The following is a 20,536-nucleotide window of genomic DNA, read 5'->3' as shown; positions in this document are numbered from 1 at the left end:
GTTTCAATCTTATTGCATAAGATCAGCTCATTACATAAGCCGCAAGCCCATCCCCTGTTATTGTAGTTCTTCAACTTTAGCAAGACTTGGAAAATCCACGCTTGTGAAAATTTAAATTAGTGAATAATAAGTATGGATGGATGTGGACACGTTTCCATACATTCAAAAGCGGCGAAAACACCCACTTTTGTTTTAGATGTCAACTTGATCGCAAGCACGAAAGAAGCTTTCAAAGCGTCTTGTGCATTTACTAATCCGTGCACACGCTCGACAGCATATGGATCCTCCGAATCCGAGCACTGCTAATTAGACCACCGCCAAGCAGCTGCATCTACCGGTCAATCGAGGACGATAAGAAAGGTCTGCGCAAGAGGGAGCCCCACATACGCAACACGATGGGTTCCCTGCATCGACTTCTTTTCCAAATCCCCCCCTCAAAGCGCCCTGAAGCTCACGGCCCTGCCTGTTTGATAACCGCCAGTTCCGCCCCTGCTCGCTTCCTCTTGACTCCAGGCATTCTATCCACGCCAGAACTCCACCCTTCACAATAGGCATTCCTTTAGAACGCCGACAATCTCGACGTTCTAAATATAGAACGCTGCGCCCTCATCTCCCGGCCTACCCAAGTAGCCGGTACACACAAAAGGGGTGGGACCATAACTCCTCTGTTCACCAATGATAAGGAATGACTAAAAACGTACGGCTTCAATCCGACACTTTTTGCGCAAGAAGGACGTGGGCGCATATGAGGAAGTCGTTCGTCAGGGCCTGCGAGCCAATAGCAGCGCGGACTGTACCCACCGAACCAACGAGCGAGCGAGAGCAAGCTGAGCGGCCAATCGTATGCGAGACCGGGGCGGCGCCCTTGCTGCTCCGGCCGCCAGGGGAAGAGGGGGGCGGGGGCGACACCGGGTCTGGCAGGGGAGGGGGGGGATTGGGCCTGGCTGGGCCCAGCCGGAGCCTCCTGCCGCCTGGACCGACCGAGCGGGGAGAGCGCCCCCTCCCCGCGGGCCCAGCCCAAAACCCACGTCCGGCCCCGCCTGGTCATGGGCAACGCGGCCACGGCCAAGAAGGGCGGCGAGATTGAGAGCGGTGAGTCCGGGGGGCAGGAATGAGCGAAAGCCGGCTCTGGAGAGCGGCGGGAGCTGCAGGGGAAGCGCGGGCCGGAGCGCCTTCGCTGCTGGGAAAGAGGCAGGAGCACCCGCCCCACCCGCGAGGCTGGCAGGAATGGCGCGGGGGAGGGACCTAGGCCCGGCGCCCGGGGTCCGTGGGCTGGGAGAGCGCGTCCAGAAGAGCAACGTGGGTTGCCGGGGTGGGGGGTCTGGGAGCCTTGCTTGGAAGCCTTGGCCGGCCGGCCCGCCTGAGCGGGGGGTCCGCCTATCTCCACCCTGGGTGCCTGTGGGGTTCCTCGTCCCCGCCTCCTACTCCCCAAAGCTGCACTTTCCGCGGTAAACAGCTGTTAGCTTCGTGCCCGGTTTGGGACTCGCAAGAGGCATTGGAGGGCTGATGTGAAAGCCTGGCGAACCTGCGGCGATGATCCGGCGAGGTTCTCGCCCCCGCTTTGATGCCTCCCTCGGCCCCCGCTTTCTTTCGTTACCGGCCGGAATAGCTTTTCCACATGAAGTCGCTCTCCTAAGCTACTCAAGCACAGGCCACCCTTTAACGTTTTCTTCCTTTAACTAGAGCATTTCCTTTAATGCTTTGTCCGATTGGGCCCACGTGGGTGTTTATTCTTCCGGGGAGAGCGGTTTTGATATGGACAACCTATGTGTGCGTTTCTCCTGTGGCTCCTTATTTTTCCTTTTTCCTTTTCTTTCTGCCTCTTTCTAAGTGCAGCTGGTGTGTCTTCTCTGGTCATGCTTATATATTTCAAATCTATTAACAACATTTACTTTGCCTATTTTTTTGGTATAATAGTGTTCCTATGCAAGTATATCAAACAAATCTAAGTCTTAAAAAACACACACAATGTATTTTCATAACTAAGGTTACTCTGTACTGTGCCTGATATAGACTGATATGTACTGATGCTAACTCTTTTTGCTATTGCTTTTAGACAGGCATGACAGGTTCGTGTTCATAGACAGCTGCCTCTTTAAATGCAAATGAAGGCTCCTTATTACAGAAGGACAACACACACACATACCTGGATGTTTTCCCCATCCCCCAAAAGGAAGCCACAGAATGGAACTGCAAATTGAATTGGTCAGGCAGGCAGGAAGGTGGCCCTCAGATGGAAATCCTAGCAAGAAAGTCTCCATATAGCTTACATAGATGGAAGGCAGAGAGTTCTGGTTGGATTGCTGTACTTCGAGTGGAAAGCCAGCTCTTGTAGCCATCAGCAGACTTCCAGGACGACACACGAAGCTGCAGCAGGACTTCATGAGAGCCATTTAAAACATACTTTCTCTTCTCCCCACCCCCCCCCCTTTTAGTTCTTTCTCTTTATCTGTCTTCCTGAGGAACCCATAGCATCAGGGCTCTTTTTCCTCTAAACCTGTCACTGTGCCCAAGCAATGGACATAAAAAAAAACCCTGGTCTGTATTAGTGTTGTTTATTTTATTATTTGGGAGCTTCTGGAAAAGGCTTTTTAGTTTGAAGTTTTCTTTGTTTATAGATTTTTACATGTGGTACAAACAGCAGTGCTTTCTTATGTTTGTGATGTTCTCAGGTTTTCCCACAGTTTCTTTCATGTTAAAAATATACAAAAGGAAGGAAGGTTGGAATAGATGTGCTTTGTCATTTGATTGCTTACATTAAGAGCCATCTGTCTGGAAGCACCCTAGACTATACAAGTTTCTTTAAACTTGATGCACCTGGTACCCTTCTATACATTTTCTGCATCAGCACCCTTGAACATGGATTTAAAAAGAACAAAACTGCAGCACAATGATGAGAAGTAATTTGTATGCGATAGAATAGGAAATCTATGGTGTGGTAGAATATTGAGCCTGAGTATCCTAGTTGCCCATGCTGTTCTTTAAATAAGGAGTCACCTCTCATTTCTCCAGGATCCCTCAACATGAGAGAAAGAGCAGGGGGGAAATGTAATGTTAAGGAGTATGGAAAGTGCAAAACTAAGGCTTTTTAGGAAGAGACCTTTTAGACTGCTGGGCCTCATCTACACCTCGAAGTAGCAAAACAGAAGCCATGTCTGTGTTTTGTACGTGTTGGCTCACTTCTTGCTTTATCATGTCATCTAGAACTCTTTCCAGAATAATAGAAAGAATGTAGGATTCCTGATTAAATGTTCTTTCCTAGTATATTTTACCCAATGAGCCCTTGGTTCAGCTTGGACTGAGATAATTATTTTTCCAAAGTTGTTCTTGGACAGCCGGGGTGGGGAGGGTGCAGCTCTCCAGATGTCAACTGCAACACCCTTCATCCTTTCCATCAGACATACTTGGTAGGTCTGGTGGGAGTTGGCTTCCAGTGATACATATCCCCGTTCCTGCTATAGGAAGAGAAGTGGGTAGGACACAGGACACATAAATCAATTGCTGCCCTTCCAACCCCTGCTTTTTAAACTACTTGAAATTTTTATTGCCATGGTACTGTAAAGCACACCGTGGTTAATGCATTTCTTATTTCATTCCATGCTTTCTTCCCTTTCACAATTGTTATCATTATCCACAAATTTAGAGAGACTTACTAAACCTAAGATGAGCCAAAATTTTGGCCTTCTTGAATATCAAGCACCTGATTCATATTCTATTTATTCAGCTGAGAACAAGACGCATATTCCTGAAGCAGAAAATTTTAGATTTTGTATTAGAAATAAATTGCACAAATCAATAATTTGTGCAGCTGTACTTGCCTTATGTAAGTATGGTTGTCTTTATTTTTGAACCTTACATTTATTCTCTTTGGCAAAGAGAACTGTGTATATGTGAGAAAGAACAGGGAAATGTGATTGGGAATAGCAAGGACTCAACAGACAGCTGTGCACTGTTTAGATATTCTATCCACCCAAATATTTATTAAACTTCTAAGCTGCCCATCTGACCAATTGTCACTCTAGGCAGTGTACAACATTAAACAACATGAAACATATAATTCAACAACAACATTAAAATTAATTAAAATCAGGCAATAGCTGTAGGTGTTATGCAAATAGTCTGTAGTCTCAGTGGAACTGTTAGGATGGTATGGTTTGGAAGGCCTGTCAGAATAAAAATGTCATTAAAGATTTCTTTAAAATCTCCAAGGAAGGGGACAGGCGAATTTGGGCAGACAGTTCATTCCAGAGCAGGGAAGCAACCACCTAGAAGGTCCGATTGCTTTATTTTCTCCTTCCAGACCTTGGGGTCAGCATCCTCAGCTGCCCAGTCGGTGATGCATGGGTAGGGCAGACAGCCCCTCCTGGAAGGAGGTGTTCAAGTATGTACTGAGGCTCCCATTTAGGGCTTTATAGATCATGACCAGTACCTTGAACCTGAACCAGTACCAGGAACAGACCAGTAACCAGTGCAAGACGGCCAGTATTGGGGGAATATGTTGGTATTTATTGAATCCCTTAACTAGTCTGGCCGCCATATTCTGGACCTGCTGCAGTTTCTGGATCAGTCTTAATAACAGCTCCACCTAGAGGGCATTATAATAGCTATTTTTTGAGACTGTCAAGGCATGGATCATTGTGATGGGGACCTGCTGTCAAGGTAGGGATGCAGCTGAGCAGTCTGCCTGAGATGGAAGAGGGCAGACTGGACCACAAACACTGAGTGTCCATCGACAGCACCAGGTCCAAAAGAATGCCCAGCCTGTCAATCTCATCCTTAGCAGAGAGATTGGGGCCCCGAAGGATAAGGGAGCCCTCAATCCACAGTCAGCAGGAGCTCCCACCCAGAGGACCTTTGTCTTGTCTGGATTCAATTTCAGTCTGTTAGTCCCCATCCACTCCGGTACCACAGTCAGACAGTGCTCAGGAGATGGAACAGCATCCATTGCAGAAAAATAAACCGAGAGATAGTTGGGTGTTGTCCGCGTGTTGATGACACAAAACTCTAAATCAGGGGTCTCAAACTTGCGGCCCGGGGGCCATTTGCAGCCCGGCGGATGATAGTTTGTGGACCCTGCTTTGCCTGCCCCCCAACGCGCCCACGCGGCCTCTGCTGTCAAGAGTTTAAAAAAAGCCTCGCCTTGCTCGCTGGCTCTCTCCCAAGACAGCGCCTCTTGCACCCTCCATCTGGAACTGCAGCCTGCCAGCCAGCCCAACTGTCTGCTCCCTGGCAGGATTAAGTTCTGGATGGAGGGTGCAAGAAGTGATTATCTTGGGGGAGAGCTGGCAAGCGAGGCATGCTGCCAGCCGTTTTCCCCGAGCTGCAGCCAAGCGATGCCTGAGAGCGGAGCTCGCTCCTGGCCTGGCCTCGAAGAGCGCCTCCAAGCCGCCAACAGCAGCTGCCACCGTCTCTTCCAGGGAAGTGGCTACCTGGCTCTCTTTCTCTCTCGGCACCCCCAGCACCAGCCCGGCCAGCGGCTGCCTCAGCACCCAGCAGTGCTTCCTCCTCCTCCTCCTCTTTGTCCTGCTTCAGCCACCTCAGCTCTGGAGGCTGCCTCACAAAGGTTGCTCCTCTGTTGTGGTGGGGGTAGCTGCTGCTGCTGAGTGTGCCTTTTTTTGAGGGGGGCCTTCAGAGGAAGGTTGCCAGACGTCCGTGTGTGTGTGTGCGCGCGCATGTGCACCTGTGGCCCCCCCGCCCCATTCTGTTTAATTTTGCAGGTACGGATGGGGGCTTTTCTCCTTTGGCAAGGCGATTCTGTGAGTTTTTTTAAAAAAATTATGTCGTGCCCTCCCCCCCGCTAGGCGGTCGCCGGCTCTCCCTCTCTTCTCCGCTTCTTCGTCCTGCTGCTGCTGCTAGTAGTGAAGAAGGAGCTGGAGGGGGTTGTGGCTAGTGACGAGGGCTCGCACACCCTTCCTCCTCCTCCTCGGAGGAGGACTAAGGAAACTCCTGGGTGGCTTCCTCGGGCTCTTGCTCTGCTTGGCGGAAAATCTGATGCGGCCCAGCCTCACCCAGACTCTGCCTCCAGTGGCCCCCAGGTAAATTGAGTTTGAGACCCCTGGTCTAAAGTGATTATCTCCCCCAGCAGTCAGTGTATAACAGTGGGAATTAAAAGTTTCCTATGCCACCCCACTCCTCCCAGGTTCTAGGGATCCCTAGATATCCCTGTCATCCTGGAGATACCTTTCGGATCCATGGAGTGGGGGACAGGTGAACTCTTTAATCTCTGAACAGATCTGGCTCTTGAGTTACTTTGTTTAAAAATTATATAACCAGCCCTTCCACTGTAGTCACAAAGCTTAGATGCAGGGTTTATAAGATCAAGACATGGAAGAAGAAATACAGCAAGTCGAACCTAAATTTTGCGCCAGAGAAGTCTGTAACTCGAAAAGTCTGTAAGTTGAGCCATCTGTAAGTCGAGGGTCGACTGTAGGTGCTTCCCTTTAAAGTTGATGATTATAGTTGTAACTGAATTCCATAAGCCCTTCAGAACTGTAAATGTATTTTGATATCCTGTATAGACACAATTATGACCATCTACCCCTTGTTTTTTCTTAAGCTTTTGCAAGCAAAGATATATTGATGGTGTCTATAAAGCATCACCAAAGCTGTTGCCTCAAGTGACAGAATTCTCTTAGTGGAAATTGTTTTTATATATTGTTCCATGGTAGAAATAGGATCAATTGTCCAGACTGCTGCATAGGGAAATCTGGTTAGCAGCTAGTGGGAAGTAACAATTGAGTTGAAATGTTAGATGGGAACTTGAAAGATGAGCTGAAATTCTGTTGCTTAGCATAGTAAGATGCACTAGAGTAGGTCCGCTGAATCAGTGGGTATTTGGTGACTCAACTCCTCTGTAACTTCCATTGAGGTGTATGGGCCTACTGCAGTTGCAACGTACTGCACTAAAGTACATCACAGCTAGAGCAGGTCCCTTTGACTCATTGGAACTTATGGAGGAGCTGACTTCCCAAATCCCTCTGATCCTAGTGCAACTTAACTATCCTAAACCACAGGATTTCAGCCATTGTCCATATGAGGTTAAGATGTGAGTTGGTGGTCTGGACCCACTAGAATATTATCATAGAATGCTTGCATCTGCCTCTTTTTTTGTTCCTGTCCAAGTATGTGTGCCATTCCAGTCTGTCTCCTGTTGCCATCAGCGTACCTGAGCAGAATTAGTAGAGGAAACAACATTAGATCTGTGCCCCTGTTATTGTTACACAGCCTTTTTTTTTCAGATAAATAATCTGATCCATGAAGGATCTATGCTGACAATTTTTTCTCCTAATTGTGTTTCTGCATCCTTTTTTCTACAATATTTGACTGCATTAAAAAGCAAAACAAAGCATAGTGTCAGTTGAACTGAGCATGACTTTAACAGTTAAGAAGAGACAATATGTGTGAAGCTTTTTAAACACTTGATGGAAGCACGGTTTGAATACTGCTATTATTAAATGGGACACCCAGGTGTTTGTGGTTTGAGCTGCTAGGTTTTCTACAAAATGCCAAGCAAGCATGTTTTTGAAAAACAGATTTGTCAGGCAAAACTGAGAAAGTAACTATTTTGGTACATATATGAACTGGGCTTTTGATGAACTCATTCTTGAAATAGACAAGCTCTAAAGTAGAAAACTGATAAATACCTACTGGAGTAATTAGTCTTACCTACCATAGCCCTCTCCAAATTGGGTTTTCCAGATGTATCAGACCAAAATCCTCTATAATCCTTCCTCCATGTGATGAATGGTTTATGCTAGCTGGCAATAATGGGGAATTGTAGTCCAGTGCATCATAAAGGTACCAAGTCAGGAAAGGTTGATCTGGTGGATTGTGCAGTGTCACACGAAAGCTCTTCAGCTCTATAACAGTTTGCTTTAAAACAGTAATTCCCTACTTTGGTTCCCCAGATGTTCTTGGACTTAAACTCCCAGAAGCTGTGCTAGCCAGGATTCCTGGGAGGTGTAGTCCAAGAAGATCTGGGGAACCAAGGTTGGGAACCACTGCTTTAAAGAAATAATACATTTTTACTTAATTGTATAAATTAGTGCTGTAAATATTAAATGGATTTTGATAATCTAGCCAATAGATGTAATAGTGCAAGTAGTTTTCCGGGATACAGTATATGATTTTAGGAGGGTCTTGTGGATGTTGGTCTGATACATATTTACATTTTATTACTGGTTTTAATTACATTCATAGCAGCTCACTTTAGAACTTTGGAACAGTAAAATATTAAAACAGAAAATACATCACGAGGAACTGTTGCAAAAGCCAAATATGTTGCAGTATATAGCAGGATGTGCTTACATCTGAGAAGAAAAGCAGTTAAGTAATCCCAAAATACTTGAAGAGCCTGAACTTTTCTGGTGAATCTATCTATCTATCTATCTATCTATCTATCTATCTATCTATCTATCTATCTATCTATCTATCTATCTATCTATCTATCTATCTATCTATCTATCTATCTATCTATCTATCTATCTCTGTCTGTCTGTCTGTCTGTCTGTCTGTCTTTCTTTCTTTCTTTCTTTCTTTCTTTCTTTCTTTCTTTCTTTCTTTCTTTCTTTCTTTCTTTTCTTTCTTTTCTTTCTTTCTTTCTTTTCTTTCTTTCTTTATTTGACTTATATGCCACCCACACTACCCAGAGGTCTCTGGGTGGTTTACAACAATTAAAATACAGTAAAAAAAGATAAAACAATTAAAATATATACTCTTAAAATTGCCATCAGGACCCACAGTTGATATTTCAATTAAAAGCCTTCTGGAACAGGGAGGTTTTGACTTGGCACCGAAATGTCATCAGCGTCAATTGGGATGGTGTGCCATCGTCTGGGGGCGGCTGCCGAAAGGGCCCTTTGTCTACAAGCCATCTCTCTTACCTCCTTGAGGGACGGCTCTTTCAAAAGCGTCCCCTGGCTAGATCTTGACTGCCAGGTAGGTTCATATGGAAGGAGGCAGGCCTTCAGGTATCCAGGGCCCAAGCTGTTTAGGGCTTTATATGTCAAAACAAGCACTTTGAATTGGGCCCGGGCAGCAACTGGTAGCCAATATAATTTAAACAGAATCGGCTTGCTGTGTCCCCACCACTCACCAGCCATGCAGCTCGATTCTGGACCAGTTGCAGTCACCGGACCATCTTCAAAGGTAGCTCCACGTAGAGCGCATTGCAATAATCTATACGAGATGTTACCAGTGCGTGTGTAACTGTCATGAGACTCCGCTCGTCCTTGTAGGGCCACAGCTGGTACAATTTCCGCAACTGAAGGAAGGGCGCCCCGGCCACTGAGTCCATCTGGGATTCCAGTGTTAGACTGGGGTCCAGGAGTACCCCAGGCTGTGGACCTTGTCCCTTAGGGGGAGCATAACCCCGTTCAGGGCAGGGAAATGGCCCTCCAGCCTGTCCAGTGAAGCACCCACTAACAGCACTTCCGTCTTGTCTGGATTGAGTTTCAGTTTATTAACCCTCATCCAGCCCATTATCAGGTCCAGACACGAGTTCAGCACAGAAACCACCTAACCTGGGTTGGTGGAAAACAAGAGGTAGAGCTGAGTGTTGTCAGCATATTGCTGACTCCTCAGCCCAAAACTGATGACCTCTCCCATGTAGATGTTAAACAGCATGGGGGACAGTATCAAGCCCTGAGGAACTCTGTTACATAAATGCATGGGACAGAGCAAATGTCCCCCAGCACCACCCTCTGGGCACGGTCAGCCAGGAAGAAGCGAAACCACCATAAAATGGTGCCACCAACTCCCAGCCCAGCCAGCCTATCCAGAAGGACACCATGGTTGATGGTATCGAAAGCCGCTGAGAAGTCCTTGAATATCAACAGGGTCACACTCCCCCTCTCTCCCGGCAAAGGTCATCGTACAGGGCGACCAAGGCACTCTCCGTACCAAAACCCAGCTGGAAACCTGATTGAAATGGATCCAGAAAATCTGTTTCATCCAGCAGCGCCTGGAGTTGCCCGGCCACAACCTGCTCCAACACTTTGCCCAAATAAGGGAGGTTCGCCACTGGTCGGTAGTTAACCACCAGCCTTGGGTCCAGGTTAGGCTTTTTTAGGAGTGGCCGAATTACTGCCTCTTTCAAGGTGGTAGGGACCACTCCCTCTCTCAAAGAGGCGCTCATGGCCTCCTGGACCCAGGTGCGAACCCCCCTGACAGATCTTCCAATTAGCCAAGATGGGCAAGGGTCAAGCAGAGTGGTGGTAGAACGGACAGATCCAAGCACCCTGTCCACATCCTCAGGTCTCAGTTTGGCATCTAAAGGTCCAAAGCCTTGGAACTTTGCAGACTTCCTTAAGGGGGGCTTTCTGTAAAGCTGGAAGCACAATTGAAAAGGACTTGCTTCTGGTAGGTACCTGCTAAACTTTAGATGTGTCCGTGGGGAGGTATCCAGAAGTGGGCTTCACACATATAGAGAAGCTCAGATAAAGACAATTTCATTTGTGGATGGTCACGGATTGTTGCTTGGTATCAGTCAGTTTATTTGTTACCAGAGGAAAAGTAATATAGCTGACAGTTCCAGCCAATGTACATTGATTATAAGTAAAGATGCAGTGAGTTGCATAGAGAACTATAGATAATTTGGTAAACTGAACTTTTTCAAATGCACATTTTTATTCCACTCAAAACAGAAACATTTTTGGTAAAAATGCAAATAATAGTAAGCATGGCTAGAAATATGTGATATGTAATCCCTTTTCACATTTTAGTCAAAGACAACCCATAGTGGTGGTTGTGGGTTTTTCGGACTCTTTGGCCATGTTCTGAAAGTTGTTCTTCCTAACGTTTCGCCAGTCTCTGTGGCCGGCATCTTCAGAGACTGGCGAAACGTTAGGAAGAACAACTTTCAGAACACGGCCAAAAATCCCGAAAAACCCACAACAACCATTAGATCCCGGCCATGAAAGCCTTTGCAAATACACAACCCATAGTCTTTGTCCAAAATAATTTAATTCTTCATGTTTTATAGATGTCTCTTTATGTTTTATGTACTTTGACTTCTTGTAAATTGGATGTGGGGGCAATGCAATGCAAGCTATGAGGTCTGCAAACCCTGCTTAGTATGCCTCATCCTTTAAAATTTTAAAGATTGTTTCCCAAGTCATTTTCCTCAGGCCTTTAGAGCTGTTTTTGCAGACTTGAGGACCAGAAACCTGATTTTAAGCTTGAATGTTGATATTTCTTGATTTATTAGACTTGGTGCTGAATTATCACTTTCTCTGGATTCACCTGTCTCTTAACCAAGAGCAGTATAGTGAGGCCAAGCAGTATAAGAAGCTGTGCTGTATGTGAAAGCTTAGCAGTAGCTTCTTTCTCCCCACCCCACTCCTGTTTGCTGGTATGCATTTAGACTGTAAGCTCCTTTGTTCTGAGATGTATTTTCTGTTTTATTCTGCTGCATTCCATGAGATTGGATAGAACTTTATAAAAATAGTTTCCTTAACCTCATGTTTAAAGATATCTAGGCCCACTTTTAAAAGCCACATTCTACAGTTTATTCCATGAAACTGTGTAGAAGAGTAGAACATCTGGAAGATAGCTTTATGCTTTGATTAGCGCTGTTGCTTTCGTGTCACAGAATGATGAGTCTGATTTTTGTGGAAATTGTATACTGGTGGTTTCACAAGCAAGTACAGAGCAGTGGAATCTCTTTGGAGTGCTTTCCTTTTTTTAAATTTTTGAGAAGGCTGGTTTTAGAGTATATAGATACATCAGGTTTTTAGGAAATAGTTTTTTAGAATATGCCTTGTTTTTGTAATATTTATTTATAAAATATGTACTTTTTAAACCCTCAGAATAGTTCCAAAACACTTCATAATATAAAAATGACAAACAAATTATAAAACTAGAGCTCACTTCCAATAAATTACCAAAGCAAATCCCCCATGGGTAGGAGTTACAGCAAACTAAAAATATTTCCTTAAAGTTAAGTAAGGTTTTAGAAGAAAAGAGAAGAAAATGAAAAAAAAAAAAAACAGTTAAATTTGGGTTTGGATTTTTAAAGAAATAAACTCTATTTTCTTCTGTAGCTTACATGAATTATTGAGATTCTTGTGCTAAGGATCCAGCAATCCTGGCTCTTCTTTTAATCATTAGATTCTAACATCTTGTTTCCAGGAAGAGGATTCCAAATGTTTCACACATCTTGGGAACTGGTAGGTCATCTACACTCTCAAATAGACAATGAAGACATTAAAAGGGACTGCTACTGAAGATCAGAATGAAATAATAGAATGTTTTGGTAAGATTGGGATGTGAAGTGTTTTATTGCATACACACACACAGTCTGGGGAGTTACAGCCGTTGCAAATGCATACACAATATAAATGAATAGGTGTTTCAAACATGGTGGGGTATGCAAGTGTGTCATATGATGTATCATATTTTGGAGTTTCAGGATACTGTTTTATATTATCCATACATCATAGATAAAGAAGGAACAACTATACTCCATTCAGCCTGTGTTTTGAATGCTAACATGAATTAGATTCTTGCTTCAGTTGTAAGTGGGCATTGTCAGAATAAAAACACATTCTACTATACGCTAAGATGGATAGTTGAAGCGTGCAACTTGCAGCATTAATGAATCTGGTTGGAGGCTTAACAATCCTAAGCTCAGTCCTTTATAGAATCTAGAATTTTTTTCATATGGGATATTTTTCTCTTTTTAGTGTGAGTTACTTAAGGTTGTTCAGGATAATTCAAAAGCAGAATGCTGCCCATTTCCCTGGTTTCTAAATAAGAATGCCAAAATGTTTTCTTTGCAGGTCCATGTGCTGTATGTAAAGCAGATATTAAGTAGTGGAATTGCCCTTTTTTTGGTCCTAGATCAACTGTTAAAGGCACAGTTCTTTCCAAGTGGAAGAAGTAACCCAAGTTCTGAAGTGATCAGGAATAAAATATATAAAGTCATATGTGATTTAGGTTGATCCTAACAGGATTTCTAAAATATGTTGAAATATATAATGAATGATTTTACCAGTGCCACCCACCAGTGAGATTTTATGGCCAGCAGGGATTTTGAATCCAGGTCTCCTGAGTCCTAGTCTGTCACTCTGTCCACTATAAATGTCTCAGAATCCTGCATTTCCTTAAATGGTGCAAATGTTGCGGTCACGAGAAGAGCAGTCAGAGAACCAGCCAATCACTGTTGTGATTGAGTGTCAATTAAGCAAGTACAGATGCCCTTGAATGATGAGCTTAGTTGATGAGCTCTGTGGAGGTGCTCATTCTGCCTTTCTGGAGCTATAGTCTGCTCCATGAACCAATTGAGAATCTGAAAGCAACATGTGGATCAATTAATGCCTCCTCTGTTCTGCTAGTAGGATCCTTTATACCCCGAACAGACCCCAAAGGACAGCTCTTTTGACCACTGGAGAACAATTCTTAAATAACTAAATTAAGAACATCTTCTGCCATTTAAACTAATTCTCTGTGAATCAGCGACTGTGTGACCTAGCAAACTGAACCTTCTGTCCTTCCTCATGGCAGTGCCTCATGCCACACTGCAAACAGAAATGAAAGCTGCTCTCAGTATCTACTTCTATTGGAACAATTTGCAAATACAAAGAAATCTGAAGGATGGAGCAAAATTCATGATGAACTCCTAATAACTTATTTAGATTAAACACACTTGGTGGTTTGCATTACCCAAGTATCTCTCCTTTGTTCTCATCTAACTATGGTACAACAATGGTGGTATTTTTATGTACACTAGATCCAAGTTCAAACATTGGTCAAAAGCCTTGGCAAGTCCATCATTTCAGTCTCACTTTCTTTATGGGAACATTTTGTGAAGAAAAGATTTGTATATATTAGGCATTGTGCCTATCACTGCTTCCATCTGTAATGGTACCTTCAATGCCCAAATGGGACAAGACCCTCTCAATTTCTCTGTCTTCTCTCTAGCCTTGATTATAGAAAAGGCGGTCTTTCTTTCCTTTCCCCACCTTCTCTCTCTAAGAAACAGTTATCCAAGCGGTAGCAATTCCTGCTCTGTTCACCATCTTCCTCTCAATGAGATCCTCCATCTTTAGTAGGTGATCCTCTTAAACAGGTTACAGTTGCTGATCTTGGCAAAGGCAAGTATTGTTCTGGATCCTGGTGCTAGCAACCTTTGCTCTCTTCTGTGGCTTGTCTGTTGAAAGACATGATTGACCTAACAGTGGGCTGCTGTTTCCTGTGCAGTGGGCTCCCAAGATAACCTTGGTTACTTTATTTCCCTGTTGTGGATGCTGTTCTGTTGTTTTTGAAGGACGGGTGCCCTCTGAACTCCCACAGTCTGTAAACCATCCATACACTGCCCTAGATTTCACTTGAATTCTTCCTGATTTGTTAGTTGCTTCAATTAACATAGATTGTATATACACATTGAAAGTTCTTTGTTCTCGTGAACCATGGATGTCCCTGGAGTGCCCTTTTTACTTTCTCCACCCCTGCACTTAAAGCAGGTGAATACAATGAAGGAAATGCAGCTTCATCAAGATTACTGGGCAACACTTGTCTAATTTCTTAGATAGTCCCATGTTCTCTATAAGAGTCATAGGCAGTTGCCTTGTTTTAGTCCCCGTGTGAGTCTTTCTCTCACAGACTCTTGTTTTTTCCTGTTTAATTCGCAACTACAGTGAAGAGGTTGAGCTCAAGGCTAGATGGCTTCAGGCCTTCTCAGGCTCTTGATTCTAGAACTAAAGATTGAACAAACCATCACTTTGAACACATGCAGGCCAAATTATTGGAACAACTTCAGGGTTTATTAGCTTCTGCCAACAGCTGATACCACTTACAGTCCTCATTAGTAGCCATTGGTAAGTTCTTGATTTCTGTTTCAATGACTGGTTTTATAAGAAAACTAAGGAAATCAGCAGTTCTACTGTATATTAGAGACGCCATAAACAGCAAAACATGATATTGCATATTCTGTTGATGTTTTAAAACGGATAACCTGCTCAAATTATAGTCACAAACTCAAAGACTCCCTTTTCATGTGGTTAAGGTAGAATTCATAGTTTGAGTTGAATTGGTATTTCTCAGTAAGTGATTATGGGTACAGGCACTGAGCAGTTTGCTTCATGCTGACTTGAGTCCTCCTACACATGAAGTTTGTCAGTCCATTTCCTGCTCAGCCTATCTTGATTAGTTTCCAGGAAAAGTAGATCAGGAGAGGATTTTATACTTACAACTGCAGGGGGCACTAGTAAATCACCAGCAAGCTTGTCTGCACAGTAGTGTTTGAAACTGCTCATCTCCGTGATGTCTGATGACAGAAGCTGTTTAATCAACAGTTTTGGACAAACTGCCTTGAGTGACCCCTCCACTGATCAGCCCTACTTTCTGAATAATAGCACACTATGTATATTAGTGAGTAGCTAAAAATGCTTAAAATGGTGGCATGAACAGAGCATTTTCACTCTGCTCCTGCCAGCAATTTGGGCCAAAAATTTCATTTTAGTCTTTTCGTCAAAGACTTCATATATGTGGATGGGTGGAAAAGAAGTGTGCCACTACTACATCTTGTCCAATTACAATATCCAATATTATTTTAGTCACTCTTAACCCTTCTTGTCTAGCTTGTAAAAGTTGCCCTTGCCTTAATAAAATATAATACCAAAAAATGAAGAGCAAAGAGAATGCAACTGGTTATGTTGCTAATGAAAATGCAAACACCTTCCTAAAAATTAAGATTTGAAGCAGGTTACAACACTTTTTCACCAGAAAAAGTGTTTGCAAGATGAAGTATCACCTTAGAAAATTGAGATCTAGTTTCTCTGTACTCACCACACCAAACAATGTAGTGTTACATGTGCCTCACTTCAGTTAAACCCACTACTGTACATGTATATGTGGGAATTCTACTGAGGGATGTATGTTTTTGATACTGTGGTATCAAGTTTATGCATTTAAAGATAATAAGTTAGCATTTTGATTTGGATCCAGAATCAAATGAGTAACAAACTGAAGCATTTGGGAACAGAATACTTTCTCAACAACTAGTACTTATAAAAAAATATCAGTACTAAGTTTTAAAATTACATTTTTAGACTCTTTCCTTCTAGAAGGTCTAAAGAAAGTACATGGTTCTCTCCTTTGTCTTCAACACTGCCCTTGAGATAGGTTAGACCAGTGTTTACCAGCCTGGGGGTCGTGACCCTTCCAAGGGTTTTCTAGAGGATTGCAAGTCTCCTCATATGTGTTGTCTCCCTTGTTAAATAATTTTTTCCTTGACCTTTCAGAGCAGGATATTAATGTTCATGTGTATGTATGAAAAACAGGCCCTATGGAGTAGAAAGAAGCCTCTACTTTCTAAGAAGGGATCATGTCACCCCATTAAAAATGCCTTTTTATGCAAATATGGTGGGGGTGTCACAGGGTTTTTGGCTATTATAAAAGGGGGTTATGATTTGAAAAGGGTCGGGAACCACTGGATTAGACTGAAGAGTTGTAATAGTTATGGTTGAACACTCTGATCACCCAAGATCATATTTCAGTACCTTGCAAACTGGCCGATGTTTCAGAACACTGTTCAAGGTCGTCCCACCTCATAGTCAATCTTTTAGGTGGTAAAATTCTGATTTACAGAAAATGACACAGTTGACACACCAGGTGGAATTGGAAAAAGATACTCCTAGCCACAGGAGGTACCACTTCTAAGTAAAAAAAAAAAAAAAACTTCCCACCCAAATGAATAATGGTACTGGGTACATGTGTGATGAAGCTGCAGTCTTGGCCATACCCTTCTGTTCTGCAGGATATCAGTTGAGGCAAAAAAGCCTGACTGGTGCCTTCTGCTTACACGTCTTAAAATGTGTGGCAAAAGCAGAATCCTAATTGGTTAACTTGATTCCAGAAGGGTTTGATCCTCTGTCTGATTTCTTACAGTATCCATTTAGAGGTCCTTAGTGGAGTGCGTTTTCCCCTTTGCCTCTTGGAATTGATCTCCTAGGACCTAGAGTACTGACAAGCAGTTGTATGGATTGACCCTTCTGGGGAGCCGTAGGCCAAGTGCAGAGGAGCCACGTTCCAGACTGGCAAGATGGAGGCTGGAGGTGAGGGGGAGTACCAGGCTGGGTCGTTCGGGGGAGGGGGTGTGTGTGTGGGGAGATATAGGCCTGAAATCTCTGGTGCTTGCCCTCACAGGCCAAAGCAGGGGTGTGGCCTTCTCTGGTGACAATCCTAATATTCTTGGGAGGGGGTTTCAGGGGAACTGAGTAATTCTTTTCACTCCAATATGAAATGGCCCCAATCTGGGCCTGAGCAAAGCTCTTAGGTGGGTGAAGACCAGATTTGAGGTACTACCCACTGTCTGGTTTTTAAAGCCTCACTAATTTGAGAAAAGATAGACCTCTTTATTATTAAAATACTATTCAATCAAACATAATAATTGCCCATATGAATATTTGGATCTTTCTTGCTGACCTTTGTAGGTTTGCACTTCTGGCAGGTCAGAAAAGATTACATTCTTTAAAAGAAATTTGATTTTCTTTGTTTTGTAATATTGGCCAAAATATTATTGCATGGTTATGCCTATGTAACACTAACAACATAGCTCTTGGGAATTAAAATTCTCGAGCTCAGAAATCACAGCCTATTGCATACTGAGTCACGCAATTCAGGGAGCAACAGATACTGTTTATGGTGACTTCTTAACAGGAGGCTGTTTGCTTCCAAGAGCTATGTTTTTAGTGTTGTGCCAGCATTACTACAAAAGAGGATTTTGGTCACTCTGTAGAAGCCACTAAATAACTATTGTAATGAACGTGGTGATGGTAGGTAATACATCTTGGAGTAGAATATGACAGGTGTATGAATTCATATTTTGAATTCCTCTGCCAGAGTATCAGGAAATACAATTAATGGAGAAAAGTGGGAGACTGATAGTCCTGAAAATAAATGTTTGAGTCAGGAGTAGGCAGACCTCATAGTTGGTTTTTATTTTGTTTGCTTTATGAGAACTCCAGGATGTACCATACAGAGGCAGGTGCAAAAGTCATATAGCTAAAGAATTCTAAGCCTAGGAGTTAGTTTTCAGTGTTGATTAGTTGTTAAGTCGTGTCCGACTTTTTATGACCCCATGGACCAGAGCACGCAAGGCCCTCCTATCTTCCACTGCCTCCTGGAGCTGGGTCAAATTCATGTTGATAGCTTCGATGACACTTTCCAACCATCTTGTCCTCTGTTGTCCCCTTCTCCTCTTAACTTCACACTTTCCCAACATCAAGGTCTTTTCCAGGGAGTCTTCTCTTTTCATGAGATGGCCAAAGTATTGGAGCCTCAGCTTTCAGATCTGTCCTTCCAGTGAACACTCAGGGTTGATTTCCTTTAGAATGGATTGGTTTGTTCTCCTTGCAGTCCATGGGACTCTCAAGAGCCTCCTCCAGCACCACAATTCAAAAGCATAAATTCTTCAGCAGTCAGCTTTCTTTATGGTCCAGCTCTCACTTCCATACATCGTTACTGAACCATAGCTTTGACTACACGGACCTTTGTCAGCAAGGTGAGGTCTCTGCTTTTTAAGATGCTGTCTAAGTTTGTCATTGCTTTCCTCCCAAGAAGCAGGCATCTTTTAATGTGGTTGCTGTCAACATCTGCAGTGACCATGGAGCCAAAGAAGGTAAAATCTGTCACTGCCTCCATATCTTCCCCTTCTATTTGTCAGGAGGTGATGAGACCAGTGGTCGTCATCTTAGGGTTGTTGTGTTGTTGTTGTTGTTGAGCTTCAGACCATTTTGGTGCTCTCCTCTTTCACCTTCATTAAGAGGTTCGTTAATTTCTCCTCACTTTCTGCCATCAGAGTGGTATCATCTGCATATCTGAGGTTGTTGATATTTCTTCCGGCAACCTTAATTCCAGATTGGGATTCCTCCAGTCCAGCCTTCTGCATATAAGTTGAATAACCAGGGAGACAATATACAACCTTGTTCCCTATCCAGTTCTAACTGTTGCTTCCTGTCCCACATACAGATTTCTCAGGAGACAGATAAGGTGGTCACGCACTCCAATTTCTTTAAGGACTTGCCATAGTTTGCTGTGGTCCACACAGTCAAATGCTTTTGCTAGTCAATGAAGCAGAAGTAGATGTTTTTCTGGAACTCTCTGGCTTTCTCCATAATCCAGCGCATGTTAGCAATTTGGTCTCTAATTCCTCTGCCCCTTCGGAATCCAGCTTATACTTCTGGGAATTCTCGGTCCACATACTGCTGAAGCCTGCCTTGTAGGATTTTGAGCATAACCTTGGTAGTGTGTGAAATGAGTGCAATTGTACGGTAGTTGGAGCATTCTTTGGCACTGCCCTTCTTTGGGATTGGGATGTAGACTGATCTTTTCCAGTTCTCTGGCCACTGCTGAGTTTTCCAAACTTGAGTGTAGCACCTTAACAGCATCATCTTTTAAGATTTTAAATAGTTCCACTGGAATGCCATCATCTCCACTGGCCTTGTTGTTAGCCATGCTAAGGCCCAGTTGACTTCACTCTCCAGGATGTCTGGCTCAAGTTCATCAACCACACTATCTGGGTTGTCCGGGACATCCAGATCTTTCCGGTATAATTCCTCTGTGTATTCTTGACACTTCTTCTTGATGTCGTCTTCTTCTGTGAGGTCCCTCCCATTTTTGTCCTTTATCATGTCCATCTTTGCGCGAAATGTTCCTTTCATATCTCCATTATTCTTGAACAGATCTCTGGTTTTTCCCTTTCTATTATTTTCCTCTATTTCTTTGCACTGTTCATTTAAGAGGGCCCTCTTGTCTCTCCTTGCTATTCTCTGAAGTCTGCATTCAATTTTCTGTAACTCTCCCTATCTCCCTTGTATTTTGTTTCCCTTCTCTAATATTTGTAATGCCTCGTTGGACAGCCACTTTGCTTTCTTGCATTTCCTTTTCTTTGGGATGGTTTTTGTTGCTGCTTCCCATACAATGTTATGAGACTCCATCCATAATTCTTCAGGCATTCTGTCCACCAAATCTAGTTCCTTAAATCTGTTCTTCACTTCCACTGTGTATTCATAAGGGATTTGGTTTAGATTATACCTGACTAGCCCAGTGTTTTTTCCTACTTTTTTCAGTTTAAGCTTGAGTTTTGCTATAAGAAGCTGTTGATCAGAGCCACAATCAGCTCCAGGTGTTGTTTTTGCTGAATGTATAGAACTTCTTCATCTTTGGCTGCAGAGAACATAATCAATCTGAATTTGGTATTGCTCATCTGGTGATGCCCATGTGTAGAGCCGCCTCTTGTGTTGTTGGAAAAGAGTGTGTGTGATGACCAGCTTGTTCTCTGGACAAAACACTATTAGCGTTTGCCCTGCTCTGTTTTGAACTCCAAGGCCAACCTTACCTGTTATTCCTTTTATCTCTTGACTCCCTACTTTAGCATTCCAATCCCCTGTGATGAGAAGAACATCTTTCTTTGGTGTCAGTTCTAGAAGGTGTTGTAAGTCTTCATAGAATTGGTCAGTTTCAGTCTCCTCAGCACTGGTGGTTGGTGCATAAACTTGGATTATTGTGATCCTGAAAGGTCTGCCTTGGATTTATA

General features: G+C 43.5%; 1 protein-coding gene across 2 annotated transcripts in view; it reads left to right on the top strand.

The window, feature by feature from the left end:
* The first annotated feature begins 789 nt into the window (after positions 1 to 789).
* PRKACA (protein kinase cAMP-activated catalytic subunit alpha) overlaps positions 790 to 20,536 on the top strand; it is a 97,555-nt gene continuing 77,808 nt past the window's right edge. Inside the window, exons 1-2 of one of the 2 annotated variants that reach the window (XM_020800420.3) lie at positions 898 to 1,092; positions 16,888 to 17,054. In XM_020800420.3, coding sequence (XP_020656079.1) covers positions 17,042 to 17,054 — 13 coding nt within the window. In that variant the 5' untranslated portion in view covers positions 898 to 1,092; positions 16,888 to 17,041. Of the gene's footprint in view, positions 1,093 to 16,887; positions 17,055 to 20,536 lie in introns of both variants that reach the window. The other variant, XM_020800415.3, reaches the window with a different exon arrangement.

Source organism: Pogona vitticeps, chromosome 2 (assembly GCF_051106095.1).
Source record: "Pogona vitticeps strain Pit_001003342236 chromosome 2, PviZW2.1, whole genome shotgun sequence".
NCBI classification, from domain to species: domain Eukaryota; kingdom Metazoa; phylum Chordata; class Lepidosauria; order Squamata; family Agamidae; genus Pogona; species Pogona vitticeps.
Note: the sequence above shows the minus strand (reverse complement) of the source record. Positions and strands in the feature narration are given on the sequence as shown.